This window comes from Equus caballus, chromosome 11 (genome assembly GCF_041296265.1).
Source record: "Equus caballus isolate H_3958 breed thoroughbred chromosome 11, TB-T2T, whole genome shotgun sequence".
Classification (NCBI taxonomy): domain Eukaryota; kingdom Metazoa; phylum Chordata; class Mammalia; order Perissodactyla; family Equidae; genus Equus; species Equus caballus.
The window spans coordinates 17204314-17226185 of record NC_091694.1 but is presented as its reverse complement, the minus strand read 5'-3'; the positions used below and the strand labels follow the sequence as shown (position 1 = coordinate 17226185).

At 45.1% G+C, this 21872-nt stretch overlaps 1 protein-coding gene across 2 annotated transcripts in view; it reads left to right on the top strand.

Moving 5' to 3' along the window:
• ITGB3 (integrin subunit beta 3) overlaps positions 1 to 20776 on the top strand; it is a 49613-nt gene extending 28837 nt beyond the window's left edge. The window contains exons 9-15 of one of the 2 annotated variants that reach the window (XM_070225634.1): positions 165 to 304; positions 1489 to 1913; positions 6804 to 7026; positions 7973 to 8073; positions 10011 to 10130; positions 14644 to 14810; positions 16390 to 20776. In XM_070225634.1, the coding sequence (XP_070081735.1) occupies positions 165 to 304; positions 1489 to 1913; positions 6804 to 7026; positions 7973 to 8073; positions 10011 to 10130; positions 14644 to 14810; positions 16390 to 16455 (1242 nt within the window). In that variant the 3' untranslated portion in view covers positions 16456 to 20776. 2 annotated transcript variants of the gene reach the window in all.
• The last annotated feature ends 1096 nt before the right edge of the window (positions 20777 to 21872 follow it).

The window sequence follows — 21872 nt, the reverse complement described above, 5'->3', positions numbered from 1 at the left end:
GGAAATATAGCAGGAAACAGGCTGCTGGGGTGCTCTGGCAGCTTCTAAGTGAACCTCAGCATCAGGCACTGCCAGGGTGAGTCCAAGGCCACCTGGTGGATTTTGCTGGGGATGGAATTGGCTCCTACCCATTTCCTTACCTTCTTTTGCCCTTTTCTACTCAGAAAATCCGCTCTAAAGTAGAGCTGGAAGTACGTGACCTCCCTGAGGAGTTGTCTCTATCCTTCAACGCCACCTGTCTCAACAACGAGGTCATCCCAGGCCTCAAGTCTTGTGTTGGACTCAAGATTGGAGACACGGTGAGGTGGGCTGGGCAGGGGCTGAAGCTGCAGCTCTGACCCTGGCCTGTGCCCCGGAGCGTCTTTGGGTACCCCACCCCTTCCTTCCCTGGACCTTCTTCCTGAAGCGCATTACAAGTTAGATGCGATGGAGCTGCCAGTGTTTCCCTCTGAGGCTTCTATTGACTAAACCTTCTCTATCTGTTAAGAGAACGTCACCATCAGGATTTTTAAAAACTTTCATTTAGGTTACCTCTGTTTGTTTATGCACAGTTGATTGCAAATGAAAATACTTCTTACCTTTAGCTCCTAATCAGTCTCCAACCTCCCTCAAGGTAATGCCTTTCTTTCCTCCATAATGTAAAATGGTAGTGTCATCTATAAATATTTATTGAGCACTGACTTTGTGCCAGGCATTGTTCTAGCTGCTGAAGATTCAACAGCAAATGGAACAGGCGAAAATAGGCACCCTCGTGGAATTTCAGAATGCAAATGTTCACTTTGCCCCTTTAGTTCCACTGTGGCTTTCCTTCCTTAGTGGTTGGTTCTGCTTCTGCCTAAGGGGAGAGGGGTTGATGAAGGGGGAAGGAGGAAAAGAGGGGGATATGTATATCTATATCATCTATATCTATATCTGTCTCCATCCATCTGTCCATCTAGCTTTCTGTCTATATTCTCGGCATATGTGCACACACCCCATGTAAGAAATATTGGCCTGAAATGTGTTTGACTGCACAAGTGATGAAATGTTATGTGGAAATTGAACAGTAGATCCTGAGCCTGTGGTTGCCAACTGTGTGGCATTATGTGGTGCAAAATAGTGCTTTGCGTGTCTTGCTGATATTATGTAATCAGTCCAGCTAGTTTAGTTGGCCAGAGCAGAGTGTTCACAAGTCACAGGTTCTGTTCTGCTTGAGCTGCTTTATTTCACATGTGGAATAAAAAAAAAAACAAACCTATCTCGTGACTGTAACCCATGTCTCTGCACCCAGCCAGGTAATGTCACTACTGCAAAGCTATCCCTGGGCTCTTGTTTTGCTTTGCAGATCTTGATAGTGGGAAGGCTGAGGAACTGCAGATAGCTGGAGGAGAAGACACCCCGTTTTCGTATTCCTGGGCAGGGCAGGGAACAGCTTCTTTCCCTCCAGGGCTGGAGTGTTAACAGTGTCCACCTGTGTCTGAATGCGATCTTACTTTTCATCCAGGTGAGCTTCAGCATTGAGGCTAAGGTACGTGGCTGCCCTCAGGAGAAGGAGAAGTCCTTCACCATCAAGCCTGTGGGCTTCAAAGACAGCCTCACTGTCCAGGTCACCTTTGACTGCGACTGTGCCTGCCAGGCCTGGGCTGAGCCTTACAGCCACCGCTGCAACAATGGCAACGGGACCTTTGAGTGTGGGGTGTGCCGCTGTGGGCCTGGCTGGCTCGGGTCCCAGTGCGAGTGCTCAGAAGAGGACTACCGCCCCTCCCAGCAGGACGAGTGCAGCCCTCGGGAGGGCCAGCCCATCTGCAGCCAGCGGGGCGAGTGCCTCTGTGGCCAGTGCGTCTGCCACACCAGTGACTTTGGCAAGATCACGGGCAAGTACTGCGAGTGTGATGACTTCTCCTGTGTCCGCTACAAGGGGGAGTTGTGCTCAGGTGAGAAAACTCCACACCCCTCCTGTCCTGGTACCCACACTCACACATCTGCAGCCTCTGGAAACGTAGGCCAGGGCTTGAGGTGAGCACAGGAAGGCCCAGGGAACAGAGCTGAGTGGATGGTGTTCCATTCCAGTGGCGGAAGACAGAAATGAGGTTCTCTTTAATTGGTCTCATCTCTCTATGTCCTTAGTCCTGGGATGCAAGGAAGCAGAAATGGGCTCTGCTTTCAGGGGCTTCTCTCCTAGAATAGTGTGGGAAGGAGTAAGGAAACTTGAAGGTGAAGATAGTTCCTTTCTTTCATCTGCTCTTCTGCTAATATTTTAAGTCACTGGTTTCTAATCTTTTCGAGGTTATGACTAATCCCTTTTTAAGGTAAAAAAAAAAATCACTGACTGATGGTAATTGAATTTTTAGTATTTACAGATTTGGAAAATACATGATGTCAGAATATATAGTAAAGTTAGTAATAGTTATTTTACATGAATTATCTTTTCATCGCAAAAGACTTGGAAAGTAGTAGTACATATGCAAGAGATTGGAGCACATTTAATGAGCCAATACACTTGGAACAATGGCTGGAAAATATTAAGCTCTTATATTAAATGTCAGCACTATTTTGTTATCACTGTTGGTCCTATTATTACTTTTTGGATTTTAGATCTATGCTGTCCAATATAGTAGCCATTAGCCATGTGTGGCTATTTAAATTTAAATTAATCAAATCTAATTAAAATTTAAGTAAATTTTCATTTAAATTTAATTACATTTAGAGTTAAAAATTCAATTCCTTTGTCACTCAGGAGCTATACGTGGCTGGCGGCTGCCACGTTGGACAGCACAGATATATATTGGATAGCACTGCCATAGAGATTCCAGCCTACAGATTGGGGATTATGATTTTAAGTCCTTCTCCCTGCAGGATACTGAGTTGTCCTTCTCATTTCAAAATTCAGGAAAATCTTGAGGCCTACTGATAATCTCAAACTGGTTTCTCCTTGCCCCAAAGACGTCTCCTGGGGTACTTCCCCAGCTGGAATTTGAACTAACGTTAATGTAGTCTTTATCTGCAGACACACTCTCTGAGGCAAATAGGCAGTCTGAGTTGTTCCTGGGGCACTGGGGATAGGTTTTTGCTGGGCTATAATCACTGGGGCTTAACCTCTCTTGTGACAGACGGACTGAAGACATTTACAGATTGTTTGGGACTGGTTTATGGGTGTATTGGGTGGCCAATAGAACAGAGATTATAACTGGCTTCTATGGTGATCAAATCTGTGACGCAGATTGGCTTCATTTGCATGGGGCTTCTAACCAGCTGAGGTAATCCACCCAGATGTTCACTTTAATATCAGCCTTTAAAAAAGCTTGATAAGAAAGGTGAATCTGTCTCATTCTAAAGCACAGCACGCCTGAGTACGTAATATAAAAGTGGCTCCTTTTTATTGTCTACAACATTGTTTCCTTTACTCCTGCCAACAAAATTTGAGAGAGAAATTGGAGAAAAATGATACAGAGAGATTAGGGGGAGAGAGAGATCAGGTACAAACAGACATATACAAACAGCAGTATGAATTAGGGGGTGAGGCAGGAATTTCAGTTCATTTTAATATTTTATAGTATTTACATCATATTCAAAGTACCAAAGAGAATGGGTCAGTTAGATGTGGGAGACCCAAGCGGAGAAGGTTGGGACTGAGGGGGAAAGGGCTGCCCTAGGAGAGGCTTACAGATAGCCTAGTGGGGGCACCAGGGACAGAAGGAGGCCCTCCACTCCTCCATGGCCTGACTGTTCTTGGTCTGGTGTGAGGCAGTGTGGGCGGGATCCCAGCCAGAGTGTGTTTCCTTTGGCTGCTAGCCCCACTGAAGCCACAAAACAAAGCTGCCTGGGTCAGTAGCCCCAGTTCCTGCCTCCACTGGTGCAAGAACAGCTCGTCCTCACTGTGCTCCAGCTTAATTTAAGAGGGAACCCCAGGGGGCCACTGCAGCCTCTCAGAGGCCTTTCTCCCCTACTGCCTGCCAGGGTGTCGGGTGCCCACTGGCCTCAGGTCTGGACCCTGTGGTGCCATCATCACATTTTCCAGTGACAGATACACAGGAGCACACACTCATTGAACACCTGCTCTGTGCCAGGCATCTGGCCCATATGCGTCAGCAGGGGTCGCGCATAATTATTGACCTCTCAGAACTCAGAGCCCAGGTCACCATTGACCCACCCAGGAGCCGCTGTTCTGTGCTTTGTTCTTTGCCGCAAGCAGGGGCTCATGAGGTAGGAGCGCCATGACTCGGCCATTTCCTTAGTTTCTGGGCTTCCGTCTTCTCTCCTCTCCGTTGGAGACATGGTCTTCATGTTTGCAGATTATCACACCCCCGCCTCGAACATCAAGGAGTGCATCCTTGTCCTCAAGGGACTCTTCCACCTGCCACCTCCGTGAACACAGATTGATCAGGCACCCCTGTGAGCCAGCTTCTGTGCTGTGTGCCGCAGTGTTGTGGGGTAGAGAGGCATGAGGAAGGCAATTTTGCCCTTCATTAACTGGCCTAAGGATAATTCACAACACGAGGCAGAACCTGCCAGATCCTGGAAGTGAGGTGTCCCCGGGGTCACCAGAGGGACTCACTGTGGACAGGGGAGGCCTGGGCAGCTTCATGGAAGAGGTGGGATGTCAAAGAAGGGCTGGCTCATGAAGGAGGGGAGTGATGCATCGGCCCAGGTCAAGCTGTATAGGGGGAGTGATTGCATTCCCTCTGACCTAAAATCCCTGCTCCTCCTTTTTTCTCCCCCTCCCCACCCCTTCCTTGCTGCCTTCTTCCCTACCCACCTCCTCCTACACTTTCTCTTCATATCTCACTACTCTCCTCTGACTTTCCTATAAACCCAGGCTCAGCCACCCCTTTTGCTGGAGGGGTGCCAGTCCTGTGACATTACCACACTGTGGCTTCCTTTTAAGGGCTGACCCTGCCAGGGTTTAGGATAAGCCTGCTGGCTCTAGACTGCCACTTCCACTCCCAACCTCTCTCCCTGGCTGGCCCAGCAGTCCGTCTTCTCAAAGATCACTTTGTTTAGCTTCACAAAGGAAACACTATGGGACAAGGGTTTCTGAGGAGGCTGAGACCTCTGAGTGCTGATAGGCCTCTGGGCTGTCGGCCTTTCCCTGTCCAGGAGCCATGGCCAAAAACTGGGTGTGATGGACACTGTAGGGCCCCACTGCTGGCTGGCACACCTACCCCCCAGCTGCTGTTAGGGCTGCTGATAACAGCTCACAGCTGCCCCTTCTCTGGAGCATTATCTTCAGCTGACAGACACTGTCTTGTCCTCAGACCTTGACCAATGACTGATGGACAAGGGCTTACACAAGGCCAATCCCTTTGCCTCAAGGTGGGGCTAGCTCTGTGGTGCCATTTGGTTTGTTTGGGAGCCCACCGTGGGATCAGGCTGAAAGGAGTCTCTGGCTGAGACAGCATTCCTGTCAGCCTTTGACTCCTTCCCTGTCCTGCCTCCCTCCCTCCCTTCCACTTCCCCAGTAGGTCGCTTGAACAAGAATCCTCACCACAAGCTGTACTTCGAGGGAACCCATCCTCAAAATGCAATCTTTTCCTTTCTCCACCCTTCTGCCAGCCCAGTGTCTGTGCTCTCCAGATATACTCGGCAGCTGGAGCAGATGAAGTTATGTTTCCCATCCTTCCTGGGAAGCAGACGTTTTTTACTAAGTCAGTGAAGGTGTATCTGAGTCTTGAATGCCAATGTGGTTACTGAGAGGATGGTGCTGGGGTCACTGGCAGAGGGACCTGTAGTAGCCAAGAGCCTCTAGTCAGACCCACTGGGGTCACTGGGAGCAGTAGGTGCCAGCTAGTTGCTGTTTGTCCTTGGCCTACTCTCTCCTCCACCATCTTGGGGCCCATCTGTTCACATAGTAGCATGATTTTCAGACCAATTCAGGTTAATTCCTTCTTGATCCCTGCCTTTCCTCTGATTAACAATCAGATTTTTATTATTCATCCACTTCTTCCTGATTCAGAGTCCTGGAGAATGAGTCACCTTTCTGCAGGGTGTAGGAGCCAATTTTTAAAGCCTTGTTAAATGCTTATTAGGGGGATATAGCATTTAGAGTGAATGCCTGCATTTAAGCAGTCTAACCCCCACCCCAGTCTCTTCTCCCATTCCTACACTCGTATAGTAAAGTGAATAGGTCTTTCCTATGAGGGCTGATGGCTCTTTGCGATACTATGATAATGTAACACAAGGTACAGGTTGGTGAATGTGTGTGGTTTTCGATGAATTTAACTAGGTTGTAAGCTCCATGATAGTAGGGACCTTGCCTGTCTTGCTCACTGCTGTGGTTTGAGCTCAATAAATATTTGTTGAATCAGTGGATAAAAAAACAAACATTAATTGCATGCCTACTCTGTATCAGATGTTATGCTAATCACTATTGATGGAAAAGTTAATATGATATGTGCTCCCCCATCAAGGAGCTCACAATCTAGAAAGAGAAACAGATAGGCAAGCAAATGGGTTGAACAGAAGGGTTGAAATAGAGGTCTGTCTATATAAGTGCTGGAAAAGCATGTGGGCAGACAGGGGATTTTGCCTGGGGAGGTCAGAAAAAGTTACAGAGAGAAAGGAACATTTCAGTTGAGCCTTAAAGGGTGAGTAGGAGTTGGGTAGTGGTCACAGGATGAAAGGGCATCTAGGCAGAGGGAACAGCATGAATAGAAGCATGCGGATATAAGCACAGCGTAGAAGATGGAGAACAGTGTGGTGTGGTGGCTAATGTGTGGCAATGTGAGGGGGGTGATGAGAAGTAAAGCTGGAAGGCAGGTTGACCTGCTGTCATGGGGTGGGGGTGCCTACCAGCTGGTCTGCCCTCTTGGGCTGTGTGCTTTCAGGCCATGGCCAGTGCAGCTGTGGGGACTGCCTGTGTGACTCCGACTGGACTGGCTACTACTGCAACTGTACCACGCGCACCGACACCTGCATGTCCAGCAACGGGCTGCTGTGCAGCGGCCGGGGCAAGTGTGAATGTGGCAGCTGCGTCTGCATCCAGCCGGGCTCCTACGGGGACACCTGTGAGAAGTGTCCCACCTGCCCTGATGCCTGCACCTTTAAGAAGTGAGTGGACAGAGAAGTGAGTTGGAGAGAGTTAGGTGTCTGGGAGCGGGGAGAGGGTCGCTCAAACTAGAATCCTCAGCTCTCAAGGTTCTGTCTCTTACTCACCAAAGCTTTAGGAAGAGTCTGCTCTAGCCAAATGGCTAGCTTTCCTCTTTCCACTGAAAACTCTGGGGAAAGTTGGAGGTAGAGCCAACCATGAAGGGGCGAAAGTAGTACCAGCTGGACTCCAGTTGGAGAGACCCCTCTTCCAGGGTGGCATCCTGAATCCCTGAGTCGGGAGAAAGGCTAAACCAGGTAACTCTTGGGGAATGTTCCAGTGCTGATGTTCTGATTCTGTGGGAGATGTGGGGCTGGAGTTATGAAGGACACTGTGTGAAACAGGAGAGGTTCACTTATTGGGGTCAGAGGAGGTCCCTGTCAGCCCAAGTCCATGGCACTGCCATTTCTCTTACCATTTTAAGCTGGGCTGGATTCACGGCACGCAAGCTGTGCGTTTGTAGAGGGCCCTCTGCTTAGAAGGGCCCCACACTTGGTTTAATGCTCTGTTATCACTGTCTTGAAACGATTAGTAGTTTTTGAACAAGGGGCCTGGCATTTTCGTTTTGTACTGGGCCCCCAAATTACATGACCTGTTCTGGCTTTAAGGCTCCCAGAAGTGGTATAGGGTTCACCCTCCTGCCACAGTCTTGGGTGAGACATGAAGAAGTTTAATGAAGTTACCTGGGGGCCTCTGCCTGCTGGGCCCTACCTCTGGATGAGGAGGGCACTCCCACCCCTGGACTCCAGACTTGACTGTCTGGGCCCCAGGATTGTCTTTCAGATGCTGTTGTTTGTGTGTTTGTTTTCTGAGGTGGAGCATTCTGGGTCTATGGAGGTCAGAGCCAGACTGAAACATGCTGAGATTTGCTCCTGCCTTGCCTTAATCCCCGTGTTCTCTCTCCTTTAGGGAGTGTGTGGAGTGTAAGAAGTTTGAGCGGGGAGCCCTCTACGAGGAGAATACCTGCACCCGTTACTGTCGTGATGAGATCGAGTCTGTGAAGGAGCTTAGTAAGTGCAGTTTATGTCTTAGAGCTGCACACACCCGGGTCCCAGGTTGTTCTGATTTAATCCCAGAACCTACCCATCTCTCATCTGTAAAATGGGAGAGTAATTGCTACCTCAAAGGCATTTTGTACAGGCCTGATGCACAGAAGGCACTTAATAAAAGCCCCCTTCTGCTTCCCACAGCCCACAGACTCAGCATGATCCCGCAAATAACTCTTCAAGTATGTATAAATTGGGCAACCCTAACTCTACCTCCTCAAGGAAAGGAAGATAATATACCCATTTTACAGATGAAGACACTGAGGCACAGAGTGGGGAAGTAGTTGCCCATGACAGTCTTAGCTTAGTAGGCTAGTAAGCATTTACTAAGTTTACTTAACTAAGAGTATTCAGCAATGCCCAGACATACAGCTTTGCTTGTTTGGAGGGAAACTTTCACCCTTACGGATTTGTAGCCAAAATCTTATCCTGAAGCCCTTTTGGCTCTCTGAAGCCCCTTCTGGAATAAGACAGAAATACAGTGGGGAGCAAAACTCTTGCCTGCAAGTATTCTGGTTTGTACTTCATCTTGACTTAAAAGGAGATGACCTTTGCTGCCATCAGCACATCTGATGCGGTTATCTGAGCCAGCTCTGCATTGGGTGGTGTCAGGGAGATGGCAATCTCTCCTGAGATAGCCATCTCCCATGAAAGGAACAAACACCTCTTCAGTGAGAGCCACAGTAAGACACAGCCAGTTAGTCAGCTTCTGGGTGGGGGTGTTATGGAAAAGAGTCAGATCTCTGAACTCTTTGGCTAATATCACAAGTGGGGCTAGCAATTTGGGGATTGAGTTTGAAGAGACAACTTTTGCTCTGGAGGACACTGGGCTTGCTGTGATTAGCTCAGTGGGGAGAGGCTGCTGAGGTGTGAGATATTTTTATCATCTAGACCAGATGAGTATTACAAGTTAGTTTATAAGTATTTCTCCTCCCACCCCCACACTATGGTAATCATAAAAACAAATGCTTATTTGTATGGAATTTTATAACTTACAAAAGTTATAAAAGTATCTTTTTATGCACATTATCTTATTCTTCTCCCAACAACCCAGTGAAGTGAACTATAGTACTATTGTTATCTTCATTTTGACGCTGAAGAAATTGAATCTCAGGGAAGTTAAGTAACTTATCCAAGCAAATTAATGGTGAGTTAAGATTAGAACTAAATCCTGAAATCCTTACTCTTTCCACTGTATTACAATATTGCTGGCTTACTGAAGGCTTTTTGAGTTCAAGTCTGTACGATGTGCCTTGAGACTGATGTTCTAGTCCTGCTCCATCGCTTATGTGCTGTGTGACCTTGGAACATTTGCTTAATCTCATCATATGTCAGTTTTACCCATCTGGTTTCATCAGTGTAGGGCATAATGCAGCTGATAGAGGGTAAACCATAGTTCCCCTGTCAGAATAAAAGGTTTTAGAATTAGAAGGGATGAAACCCATAAAATGCAACGGGAATCCGAGAAGAGAGGATGGCTCTGGAGAGGAACTCTGGATCAGAAGCAGAAATGGAAGAAATATAAGGGCTGAGTAAACAAACTACTGAGAATCATTGAGCAAGCAGAGAAAGAAAAGTGGGAAGGAGACACCCAGTGTGTGTTAGGTACTGTTTACTTTATGCTGTTTAATTCTCTACTGACCTTGTGAGGTGTGTGTATCATCTTCCTTTTGTAGATGAAGAAAGAGAAATGGCCTGTGAAGGACAAAATACATCAGTGAGGGTAGTCTGGAGGCAATTGCCAGGCATGACAGCCATCTCAAATCCAGGCATCTTGCCTAATGTCAGGCATAGGGTTTCCTGTCTTATACTTTCCCAGAAGTCTCGTGATTGGGGTTTGGGGGTGGCCCCATCTTCCAGCATTTGACTCATTTATTCTCCCATCTTTCCCTCTTCCTTAGTGGATACTGGCAAGGATGCAGTGAATTGTACCTACAAGAATGAGGATGACTGTGTTGTCAGATTCCAGTATTATGAAGACGCCAGTGGAAAGTCCATCCTGTATGTGGTAGAAGAGCCAGGTGAGTGAACCCTGAGGACCCCTGGCTCTACCCCAGGGAGAAGGAGAACTGTGTTAGGCAGTGATTTCCACCCATCACTCCTCTTAAACAGAACAGCCAGGTTAAGCCTGGCCTTACAAGTGATAATTTAGGGCCTGTCTTCTGCGTGTGGGGGATATATTTATACAAATATGAGCAAGAAAGTGATTTGCTAATTGAGGAGACAGAAAAAATAAGGTGGGTAAGGAAAGGAAGAAGGTAGATATGGATCCCATCAAGGAATAAAATATATCATGGCGTTTTTTGAAGTGATAAAGTTAAGAAGTAAGGAATTTAAATTCTAGCATTTTTCAGCACAAGGCATCTGCTCTACTAAAAGTTAAATGGTTGCCAAGAGCAACCAACTGGCTGCTCCAGAGGAAGGCCTGATGGCTGGAGGTGTTGACCTTACCAGGTTCACTACCCTCAACACTAAAAATGTAGAAAAAGGTAGTGCTTGCTCTCAAGAGGAAGAGCTCATCCCATCACACACAGACCAGCCACAGGTTTGTCACCACCCGTTAAAGTAGACTTGCTTGCCTCTGCTTACCACCTTCCTCTCCTTCCTTTCCCTTAAACAACAGATTGATATGAATCATTAGAAAATATTTTGGAGTACTTATTATATATCGGGCACTGTGCTAGCTGCTGAGAATATAACAGTAAATAATGCAGACGTGGCACTCACAACCCATGGGAGAGACAGGCATGTAAATCAGTAATGACGCTGAGAGGGTTAAGGGCTATGGTATGGCTGGGGGTGGACGAGAACTTAGGGGAGTTAAGGGGCAATCTCTAAAGGCAGAGGCTAAAATCAGTTAATCGCTTGACATTCTTTATAGCTGGAGGGATTTCTTCAAATCCTCCTTTAGACCAGCGGCCAGCAAACTTTCTGTAAAGGGCCAGATGTTAAATATTTTAGGCTTTGTGGGCCCTGTGGTCTCTGCCGTGACTACTCAACTCTGCCATTGTAGCAGGAAAGAAGGCATAGACTATATGTAAATGCAGGGGCTGGCTGTATTTACAAAAACAGGTGTCAAGGTGCATTTGGCTTACAGGCCATAGTTTGCTGGCTCCTGCTTTAGGGCAGCGGTTCTCGAACTTTTGTATGTTCCTTTGTTAAAAAATCCAGAGTCCTGAGCCGTGTCCTACTTCCACAAACCTATGTCTCTGTGTTCTTTATTAGTGCTCCTGGTATTTGATGCCTCTGCCTTAGACACATCACTTTTCCCATGAGCCTTCTCAGGCCTCCTCCAGCCTCCATTCTGCTGACTAGGTTTGGTGCTCCTGTTTGACTCTCACAGCAGCTGTGCTTCCCTAGCTTTCCTGAAGCTATTAAATTGCTTCTTTAATCACCTGTCTCCCTCAATAGTTCATAGTTCCATAAACACAGGAACAGTTTCTGTCTTATCTATTGTTATATCTGCATACTTGGCTCAGTCATCTGCAAAGAAGACAATAAATGGGTTTTGAATAAATTAAGATGACTGATTATTCCTAGGAGATAAGCAGGCTTATATACGTCTTGACATCTGTTGCGAGAATTTTGATGCTTGAGAAGGAGGGGGATGAAAGTGGGAAAAGGGCTGCCACATCTATGTCACCGGGGTGTTGCTATCTTCATGGGTAGAGGAGAGCATGGTGCCCCCATCTGTGATGTTCATCAGTCTTCCCCAGAGCTCTTGCCTTTTATAAGGGAGAAGGAAGGTAAAGAAAGGGCATCAGCTTAGTTTTATTTAATGACTCAAGGGGGAGCTGATGTGGGGAAGGGGAGAGGGAAGAGCCTGGGTATGTATCTGTGTGGGAGCAGATGTGGATTATTTGGCCATGACTTCCTCACACTTTCCCATCTGCCCATGTTAACATATTTTATGGATTTTTCCACAACCACCCTATCTGTACCTTTGTCCCTTCTCATTTCAGAAGGTTGGTATGTTATTGCTCTTGGATTTAACATTACTTCATCTCTGTTACAACAATCCTCTGGTTCCTGCTGTATCGCCAAAATCATTTGGCTCGGTATTCCGAGACTGGAATCTACTGCCTGGAGTTGTGGGGAACAAAGATGATGATAACCTCAGTGGTACAAATAACCCCCTGGGGGTAACTTTTCTGGCTTACTACCAGTAGACCCCTTCTTCCACATTAGGAGATGGGACCGCAGACCCACATTTCCTCTCTCGTTCCTTAGAATGCCAAGTTCTGCTTCTCTCACTCCCCACTCCCAACCATTTTCAGGGGCTCTGGCTTTGAGTAGGGACTCTGGAGTCCCTGAGTGTAGGAGGACATTATTCTCATTCTGTTCTCAAATTCATGCTCTTGCAGATGCTCTCTTTGAAGGGCAGTAAACAGAGCACTGCCACAGGGCTTGCCATTGGCCAAGTGATATTCAGCCCACATGGAATGGGCTCCCCTGAGCTGGGCCATCATTACTCTCAGATAGGGTTGCCTGATAAAATATAATATGTCCCATACAATATTTGGTACATACTTAATGCGAGAAAGTTATTTGTTGTTTATCTGAAATTCAAATTTAACTAGACTTCCTGTACATTTGTTTGTCAAATCTGCTAAACCTACCCAGTCTGTCCTGACCTGGGGTCATCCACCCTGGGTCCTCATTGCTGTGGCTGGGAGGGCTCTCCAGAGACCACCTGACCTTGTCTTCTGCTTCTAGGAAGTTTGCCATCCACTCTTTTCAGGACAGATGGTTAACTGATTTTTTCCCCCTCAAGACCTCCTGGCATTCTACCTGTCCTGCCCATACTGATATGCAGAATTGAAGAGATTTCACTTTGAGATTTGAGGGTTGGCCCTACCTCAATCTTCCAGAGAACTCATAATTGCTTTTCCCAGAAGCACTGGGGCCCTTCACTCCTAGAACTTGGACACTGGAACCTCACAGCCTCTCTCCAGGCGCTCCTTTAATTATAGACAGGTTATAATTTGGTGGCTTGGGAAATAGCCAGCTTGGGTTTGTGGTGGTAGTTGTTTTGGGGTAGTATGTGGTGAGCATAGGGTGTGTGTTTAGAGAAGAAGGTGAGAGACAGTGTGGAAAGTGGGTGTGACCTCCTCTCCACACCCATCAATACACATATACACACGCCTAATTACATAACACCTGAGAAGTTACTTGAGTGAGGTCACCCATCAGACACCCATGGTTTATGGGAAGCAGAGCTCTGTAGAGCATTCTCAGCCTGGCCCTCAGAGGGTGACACACCTCTGTCTGTGTCTGTTGTTGACTGGGGTTGAACAGGAAGTCGGCTCTCAATAGGTTTAGAATTTTAGATGACTAAATATTTTGGGAAGGAACCCAAAATGTTGTCTTGGTTGGCGGGCTGCTTGGTCTCTAAGTATGCTGAAAAGGTCATTAGGTTACCAGCCCTCAGGGATGTAAGTATCTGAACCAGGGTAACAAACTCAAACGCCTACAGGAGCTAGGTAAATAAATTAGTGAAAAGAGCTGGATATAACAACTCCAGCAATAATGGCAGTTGGTATTTATTGAGCACTGGCTCTATGCCAGGTACCGTCTGAGTTCTTTAAATATATTTAACTTAATTATTCCTCACAACAAGTTTTTGAAGTCAGTGCTGTTACTTTCTCCACTTTAAAGATGGAGAGACAGGAAACAGACACCCAGAAAGGTTAAATAGTTTATCAGAGGTCACATAGCAAAGTAAGTGGCAAAGCAGTGTTCAAACCCAGGTAATCTGGCTCCAGAGCCCACAGTAGCACAGACTCAGTAACAAGTCACACTTTCCTGCCATTTAGTGGAGGAAAGAGAGAGTGGTGAGGACTCTGGCAAATTAGAAAACAAATCCCATCTAACAGGGGTAGCTGCTCCTCATATCTAGCCTGTTGTTTCTAGATCTTTTGATTTTTTTTTTTAAAGAGAAGAATCTGAAATTTTCGGGGAAGAATCTCGTAATTTTTCAGTGTTGCCAACAAAATCAAATTTTTTTGTGTGAGGAAGATTGGCCCTGAGCAAACATCTGTTGCCAATCTTCCTTCCTCTTTTTGCTTGAGGAAGATTGTCTCTGAGCTAACATCTGTGCTGGTCTTCCTCTATTCTGTATGTGGGATGCCACCACAGCATGGCTTGAGGAGCAGAGCTAGGTCCATGCCTGGGATCTGAACCTGCGAACCCTGGGCTGCTGAAGCGGAGAGCACAAACATAACAACTATGCCACCGGGCTGGCCCCCTAAATTGTTAATAAACACTTGTGTGAACCCATGCCGGTAGGCTAGATTCTGCCTGTGGGTGACCAGCTCACAACCTTTGATTTTAACGACTCAAGACAGATCAATAATTTGTCCTAAAGATTAGCCCCCTCATTTTAAAAACTAACTGATTTACTTTGTAAGTCCTGTTTCCTTCAGAGAACTTTCTAGAACTTCATTGACTTTGTCAGGAAGATCTTATTTGTAACCAGTTCAAGTGGTTCCTGCTCCATTCACAACCATCCTGCTCTGTGCTCTCTCCTGACAGAGTGTCCCAAGGGCCCTGACATCCTGGTGGTCCTTCTTTCAGTGATGGGGGCCATTCTGCTCATCGGTCTTGCTACTCTGCTCATCTGGAAGCTCCTCATCACCATCCATGACCGGAAGGAATTTGCTAAATTTGAGGAAGAGCGAGCCAGAGCAAAATGGGACACTGTAAGAGGCTGGGCTGGGCTGGGCTGGGCGTTTTCTTAAGTCATAGGTTTGAGAGGCTGAAGTGGAGGCTGCAGATGCTTAGGGTGGCCATGTTCAGCCAGCACCATAGTTTCCCAGATAGCCTCTGTTCTGGAAATTGGGAGATAGTCTGACTGTCCCGTTGTGCTTATGCTTCCTGGAAACTACCTGATCTCTCTCTACCACCCAGTGACCATGGGCCATGTCAGTGAGTACTGACAGAGCACTGACAGAGCACAGACAGGGCCCAGCTCTGCTCTGAACATTGTGAAGACAAGACACACTTGAGAATCCTACATTGAGAATATATAATACATTATATCCTGATGAAGTGCAAGGCATTAAACACAAACAGAAAAAACCCAATAGCTAACATTTACTGAGGTTTCACCATGTATCAGGAACTGTTCTAAATGCTTTTTATGTGTTAACTTCTTTTATCCCTATGACAACCCTTGTGGTAGGCAACTTTATTATTCCCATTTTATAGATAAGGAAACTGAGTACAGAGAAGTTAGGCACCTTGCCTAACTGTGAAAGGGAGTTAGATTACTATAGGAATTACTTTTTTTGTCAGTCTCTTAGAAATAGTGGCAGGATGTCATTCCATCTCATTCTCCTCTTTTTCCTCAAATGATGGTAGCTTCCAAATCAGACTCTACTTTTATGCTCCCTGCAGTTAATCCTGATTGGATCCAATCAAACAAGCATTTATGGAGAACCTTCTATATACTGAATTTTACTCTGTCCTCCTTTGGCTCATCTTCCACATTTTAACTTTTTTCTGGACCTTCCAAATGGCTGTTTGACTCCATGAATGTTCAGGAGTAGGCTGAAAGTTTGTTCCCATTTGATAGAGACCTTAGGACTTTGTACCCAAGGGTCCCAAGAAACTAAGATGGTTCTGTTAGTACAGTATAGAAATCCTGAACCTCTGAGGCATGTGAGAATGTGTTGCGTTTCTGTGTGAGAATGTGTTGGTACTAAGGACTACCAGACCTTCTGAGATTTGTCACTTTTTGTTAGAAAATAATTTGAGAAACCTAGTCAGGGTCTTACTTTTTCCTAATAACATGATAGTTTGTGGGTAGTGCTTGAAGAGATGAGTTGGAAACAAATTAAGAATTGTTTGAACAAAAGCTGTCCTCTAAGTTCCAACAATCACCTGCTACATTTCTCTTCCCTGCCCACATCCCCAAGCATGGTCACAACAAAGGAAAAAGGGGAGAAGCGCAAAAGAGAGAGTGTGGGGAGAGGGAGGGAATAGGAGATGTTGCCTAAAAGATATCCTGAAATGCTTTGGCATCACTAAAAAGTGATGGGTTAAATTTAACCCCTTAGAAATAGTGGCAGGATGGCATTCCACCTTATGTCTCTTCTTATTTCCTGTCCATTCCCATCTTAAGAGTAAATCTGTGAGTAGAATGAACATTAAGCTGTACATTAATGTTATATTCCAGAGATTGCTGTCTTGGAAAAACTTCCCAGATGAAATGTAAGCCTCGAGGGTAGGGAAGAATTGAGGAATTCACTGTAAGACCCTTTTCTGTTTTTTCCACAGGCCAACAACCCACTGTATAAAGAGGCCACATCCACCTTCACCAACATCACCTACCGAGGCACTTAACGACAAGCAGTTGTCCTCAGATCACTATCAGACTGTCCCAGGATTGTGGGTGTCTCTGCTGTCATGTTTACAGGGGACAATGTCTGTGGGGTGGGACTGGGGGCTTGGACTGGGGTGGGTTGGAAGAATGTCAGTATGTGGAAGTGTGGGTCTGTGCATGTGTGCGTGTGAGTGTGCTGTGAGAGGAGGAATGTGTAATTGAAAACTTGTGATGTGTCACAGATAAGCGGAGCTCCTCAGCTTTGTCCTCAGAATGCCTCCTTCAGGGATTCTTCCTGCTTAACCTGAGAGTGACCCATGTAGCTGAGCAGGTGTTCTTTTTTACCTCAGTGAGAAGCCAGCTTTTCTTCTCGGGCCGTTCTCCCTGAAGAGAAGGGCAAGGCTGAGGCCTCTCATTCCAGAGAAAGGGACCTTGACTCTACCCTGAGTTTGTGGTTCTTGGGCCTGACTCTCAGCAGCTATGGTAGGAACTGCTGGGCTTTGCAGCCTTGTTGTGTCATCTGTACCTCTATCTCCTTGCCCTTCTTTCAGGCTGAAGGAGAAGTCAGGGGAGAGCTGAACCCTCAGAGTTGCCTGTGCCTTTTGCCGTCACCTCAGTCCAGCATGGTTCCCTCATTAGGGGAGTCCTTGCTACCTAATTCTTTTATCTGTTGGGAGTGAGGATGACAAGGTCGCCCAGGGATCATGCATGGCCTGGGGGTATGTGCCAGGGTCCCCCAGTTCATAATCATCACCCTCAGATTTGCCTCATTGGCAGCTCCACCCTAGAGGTTCTTTTAGAAATATGTCACTCTTAGACCAGCACCACCTACTTCAACACTCTCACTGCTGTAGATGTCTGTTACGTACTGAGAATTTCTCTTACGACCAAAAGCTTTTCCTCCCAGGGAGAGTGCTATGCTTAGAGCCAGAGGTCTGGCCCCACCCTTCAGGCCTTCTGCCCCTTGTCCAAGGCACCTCCGTACACCCAACCCTGTGCCTTTATGTGCTACATCCATCCACAGGGCTGATTGCATTTCTCTACCTCTTGGGTGTCTTGTGAAGGAATCATTCCCATGGGGCTCTGAGTCTTCTGGGCAGAGGGGCCGGGGTGGAATGATGGGCCAGTTGTATCAGCATGTGTGGCCTATTCTCCTATGGGCTGGGCAACCTCATTTTAACTCAGTCTTTAATCTGAGAGGCCACAAGTAGAATTTTATTTTATTTTTCTCATTGGGGCACCTGAAACCATGGTGAGACTTGCTTAATCTAAAGGAACACGTATAGAAACACACTAGCATTATATTTGTAATTTTATGTGACAGGGAGGAAGGAGAGTATAAATATAAAAAACCACACAGACTTGGGCCGAATACAGACACTCCCACTTGGCATCATTCACAGCAATTCGCTGCCCAGTTGTTGGGTCTGTGAGGGCTCTCTCATCCTGGAAGCCTGTGGAGTGGATGCATGGACATGCTGGACTTTCTTGAGGAGGAGGGAAATGGGCTGTTCTTTTTTTCCCAGCAATAGCAGTTGCTCCAAGGGTGCTTACGTTCGTTCAACATTAACAACCACCCCTACCCCTCAAGGAAAAGGGAAGGACCTATAAGCAGTGGTCTGATGATCAGAAAATCTAAGTCCTGGCCTCAGTGTTGCAGCTAAGGAACCTTTAACCTTAATTAAGGCAAGTCATTTTCTTCTCCCTGGGCCTCACTTTTTTCTCGTCTGAAAAATGATGGGTTTAGACCAGCCACTCTAGAAAGTCTCTTTCAGAATCAACATTCTCAGATGCTGGGACTTACTGTGGCATCAAACATGCGGTCAAGATTCTGTGGAATGTTGATATTATTTGTTTTTTAAGTTGGGAGATCTGAGAGACCTGACTTTGTCAAGAGCAGATGTCATTCCATATCACCTTTCTCAATGAAGAATCCTTGTTCTTTCCTCTCTTAGAACCCCTCTCCAACTTCTGTTAGCAGTTACATCTCCTGATGTAGCACTTAAGCTCCACTTAGTTATTATTTCTTTGTTCACTTTGCACACATTAGTGTCCACATATTAGGGAAGAGGAATTCATAAGAAGTCACTGAAATGTGTATTCTGTATCAATGTGTTGACATTGAGAATAAGCCTTGGAGTTAGGAACAGGGCAGACGATTGAGCCTTACTGTGGGGGATGGTAATGTAGGAGGGGGAGATGATCATGAATCCAAGAAGTTTAGAACCTTACTGTAACCTTTGGCTACTGAGAAAAGAGTCCATTAGGGTAGTAGTTGGACATTTTCTTTAGATAAGATAGTTTATATGAAGAAACTATGTCAAAGAGGAAGAACATGTATCCAAAGGATAAAAAATCAGTAGGAATCTTGTCTGAGTTTCTGGAATGAGGCTCCTAGGCCTTGAAGACCAGTACTCTTTGTCTATATGTGGAGAGAACTCATAGCTGCATTCCCAAGATAGCAAATAGCAGTCAGTTTTGGCATCATGTAGGGTGAACCCCTACATGGTATTTTCGCATCAGATACAGCCCAAAGAGGTTATTTGTGCCCAGCTCTTTTGGAGATAATTTATGTTCAATCTCAGGGTCTGTGGACAGTGATGGGAAACTGAACATTCCTGACAAGTAGTCACATAATGAGTCAGTTCTTTACCTCTTGGGTATTCCAAGACCATCCATGATTTCAAGATACTTGTCTTTGTTAAGTATTCCTGGTTGAAATTACTTAAGTGCCTTCCTGACTTCCTAACCTCCTCCTCTGAGTTGTGCAACAGTGAATTAAATGTGCTTTCCAAAAAGAATTGCTAAGGCTGCCCAGTGCTTCCTGTGTTGTTATTTCTGTTTCCTTTGGGTGAAAAGAATAAGTGTCATTGCCTCACAAATGATTATTTTAGAACAAGCCTGTTTCCAAATGTAACAGAATGATGACTACTACGGGAACTGAAGTTAGCTTCAGAACCCAGAGTTCTTCTTTAGACTTTAATAACATTTTCAAAATGAGTAAGTTGTTACTGTTCTAAGAGTTATAGTATTGTGTGTGTGTGTGTGTGTTTTTAATTGGGGATTTTTAGGAGCTTGTGTAAACTCAACAGAACAGACTGTCAGTTTAGCCTAGGTTTTGTCTGCAGAAAGCATAAATAGGTAAAATAAAGGCTTAATGGCAAATTATGTACAGGAGCATTTAAATGCTCAACTTTTTTTTAAGGCAGTGGGTCTCAAAGTTTGGTCTCAGAACTAGCAGCATCAGTATCACCTGGGAACTTGTTAGGAATTAAACTTCAAAAGCCTCACCCACAACAACTGAATCAGAAAATCTGATAGTGGGGCCCAGAGTTCTGCGTTTTAATAAGCCCTCCTGGTGATTCTGCTGCATGTTCAAGTTTGAGAACTACTGATTTAAGGAGTCACATGCCTATCCTTCTGGCCTAGAAAGACTTTTACAGTAAGTCAGCTCAGTTGCTAAAAGATTAAGAACATACCTTGGCTGGGGCTGGCCCGGTGGCCGAGTGGTTAAGTTTGCGCGCTCCGCTGCAGGCAGCCCAGTGTTTCGTTGGTTCGATTCCTGGGCGCGGACATGGCACTGCTCATCAAACCACGCTGAGGCAGCGTCCCACATGCCACAACTAGAAGGACAAACAACGAACAATATATAACTATGTACTGGGGGGCTTTTGGGAGAAAAAGGAAAAAATAAAATCTTAAAAAAAAAGGAACATACCTTGGCTGATAGATTAAGAAAATCAAATATCTACCCACACAAAATGAAAATCTACTTTGATCCATTTTCCAGGTTAAGTGATCACAGCCTTCTTGGGTTCATTCACAGCCACAAATTTCCAAGGAAAACCAGAAGTAATAGGTCAGAGTCATAGGAGGAAAAATAGCTATCAGGATACTTTGGCAGGCAGCTAAGAAAAACTTTTATGTATACCAAGCTGAAGCAAGAAAATACTCTTGCAGCATTTATTTATGGGAGGTGGGATCAAAATCTTAATTATTGACATTATCATCCTATAGGATGCCAGAATAAGACTTTAGAATTTGTAACTTCACTTTTTGCTATTTAAAATTTATTGAGCACCGACAGTGTGGGATTAAAGTACTTTACAGAACACTCATAACATAATCTTTGCCTTTGAGTCTTACATTCCTTACACAATGTACATTTTTTTAACACAATACAGTGTGTGACATCATAAAAAGATTATGCAGACACAGACTGAGTCCTTTTATGGTGAAATTTTGTGAGATTCACTGTTTTATTTACATCATGGTAACTGATGGCTAAATGGATGAAAATGGAGGGCTTTATGTGAAAATAAAATGAAAAGCTATGTCAAATCGTATTTGTAATCCTTTAACTCTTGGGCTCTGTAGTCTGAACTCTATGGTAACAGCCATCTAAGGACAGCTGGGATCAATTACAAGCAGTTGTCTTGGAATTACAGTGCACTCATTTTTCACACTGATATAAGGAGACAATAACATATGCTTTGAAAGTAAGCCATTTAATATTTGTTGAAAATAATTTCTATTTGGTTTTGTAATATAATCTATTTCTGGAGATATATATATACATATATATATATTCCTAATTTGTTTTAGTTTGACTAAAGCACACAAGGAGGCAATTTTAAGTGCTTGTGATCAGGGTTAACCATAACGTCAAGTAAAATTTTAAAAATCCACTTAATGTGGCTACCCAAGAACGGTTTGTATGTGAAAGAATTATAGGTCAGGAACAAGATTGCATTCTTTGCAACAGCTAGTGTCAGTGATGTCTCTCCAACTTCTTGGATAGAGGAAACATTTTCATCAATTGTGTATTTTCTGACAATATACCAAAGAGTACACACAGAACCTAAGTATTTAGAAAGCAACATTTAGGAAATTTAAGAGCCTTTAGACAAAACTTCCTTTGTAAATTATTCTTGATCAGTGTTCCTGAAAAGAACTTTATAAGGAAAAAGTTTCACAATTCATTGTGTTTTACCTAATAAATTAGTTGGGCGTTCTTGTGACTCATACACAATTGGCATGATTCTTTGGAAAGGTCAGTGATGAGTGTGTAAATATCATTTTGTGGCCAATGGAAATACTTTGTTAAGAAAAAGGAAAAATGCTGATGGATGATTGCTAGACTTTGCTTTTCCTGACCCTTGTAATCACCCATTGTGACAGAGATTGCTAATTGTGCCCGTATTTGTTTTCCCCTTCTCATATAGTATTAGAACTCCTAATTTTTAGCTGGGCACATGGCTGCCCAGAATAAATGCTATGTTTCCTAGCCTCTCTTGCAGCTAGGTGTGCCATGGCCATCTCATAGACAGTGAGATGTAAATACAAGAGGTGCATACAACTTCCAGTAAGTGCCACTTAAGGGAGGGAGCAAGCCTTTCTTCTCCCTTCTTCTTCCCGCAGGCTAGAAAGTAGAGAT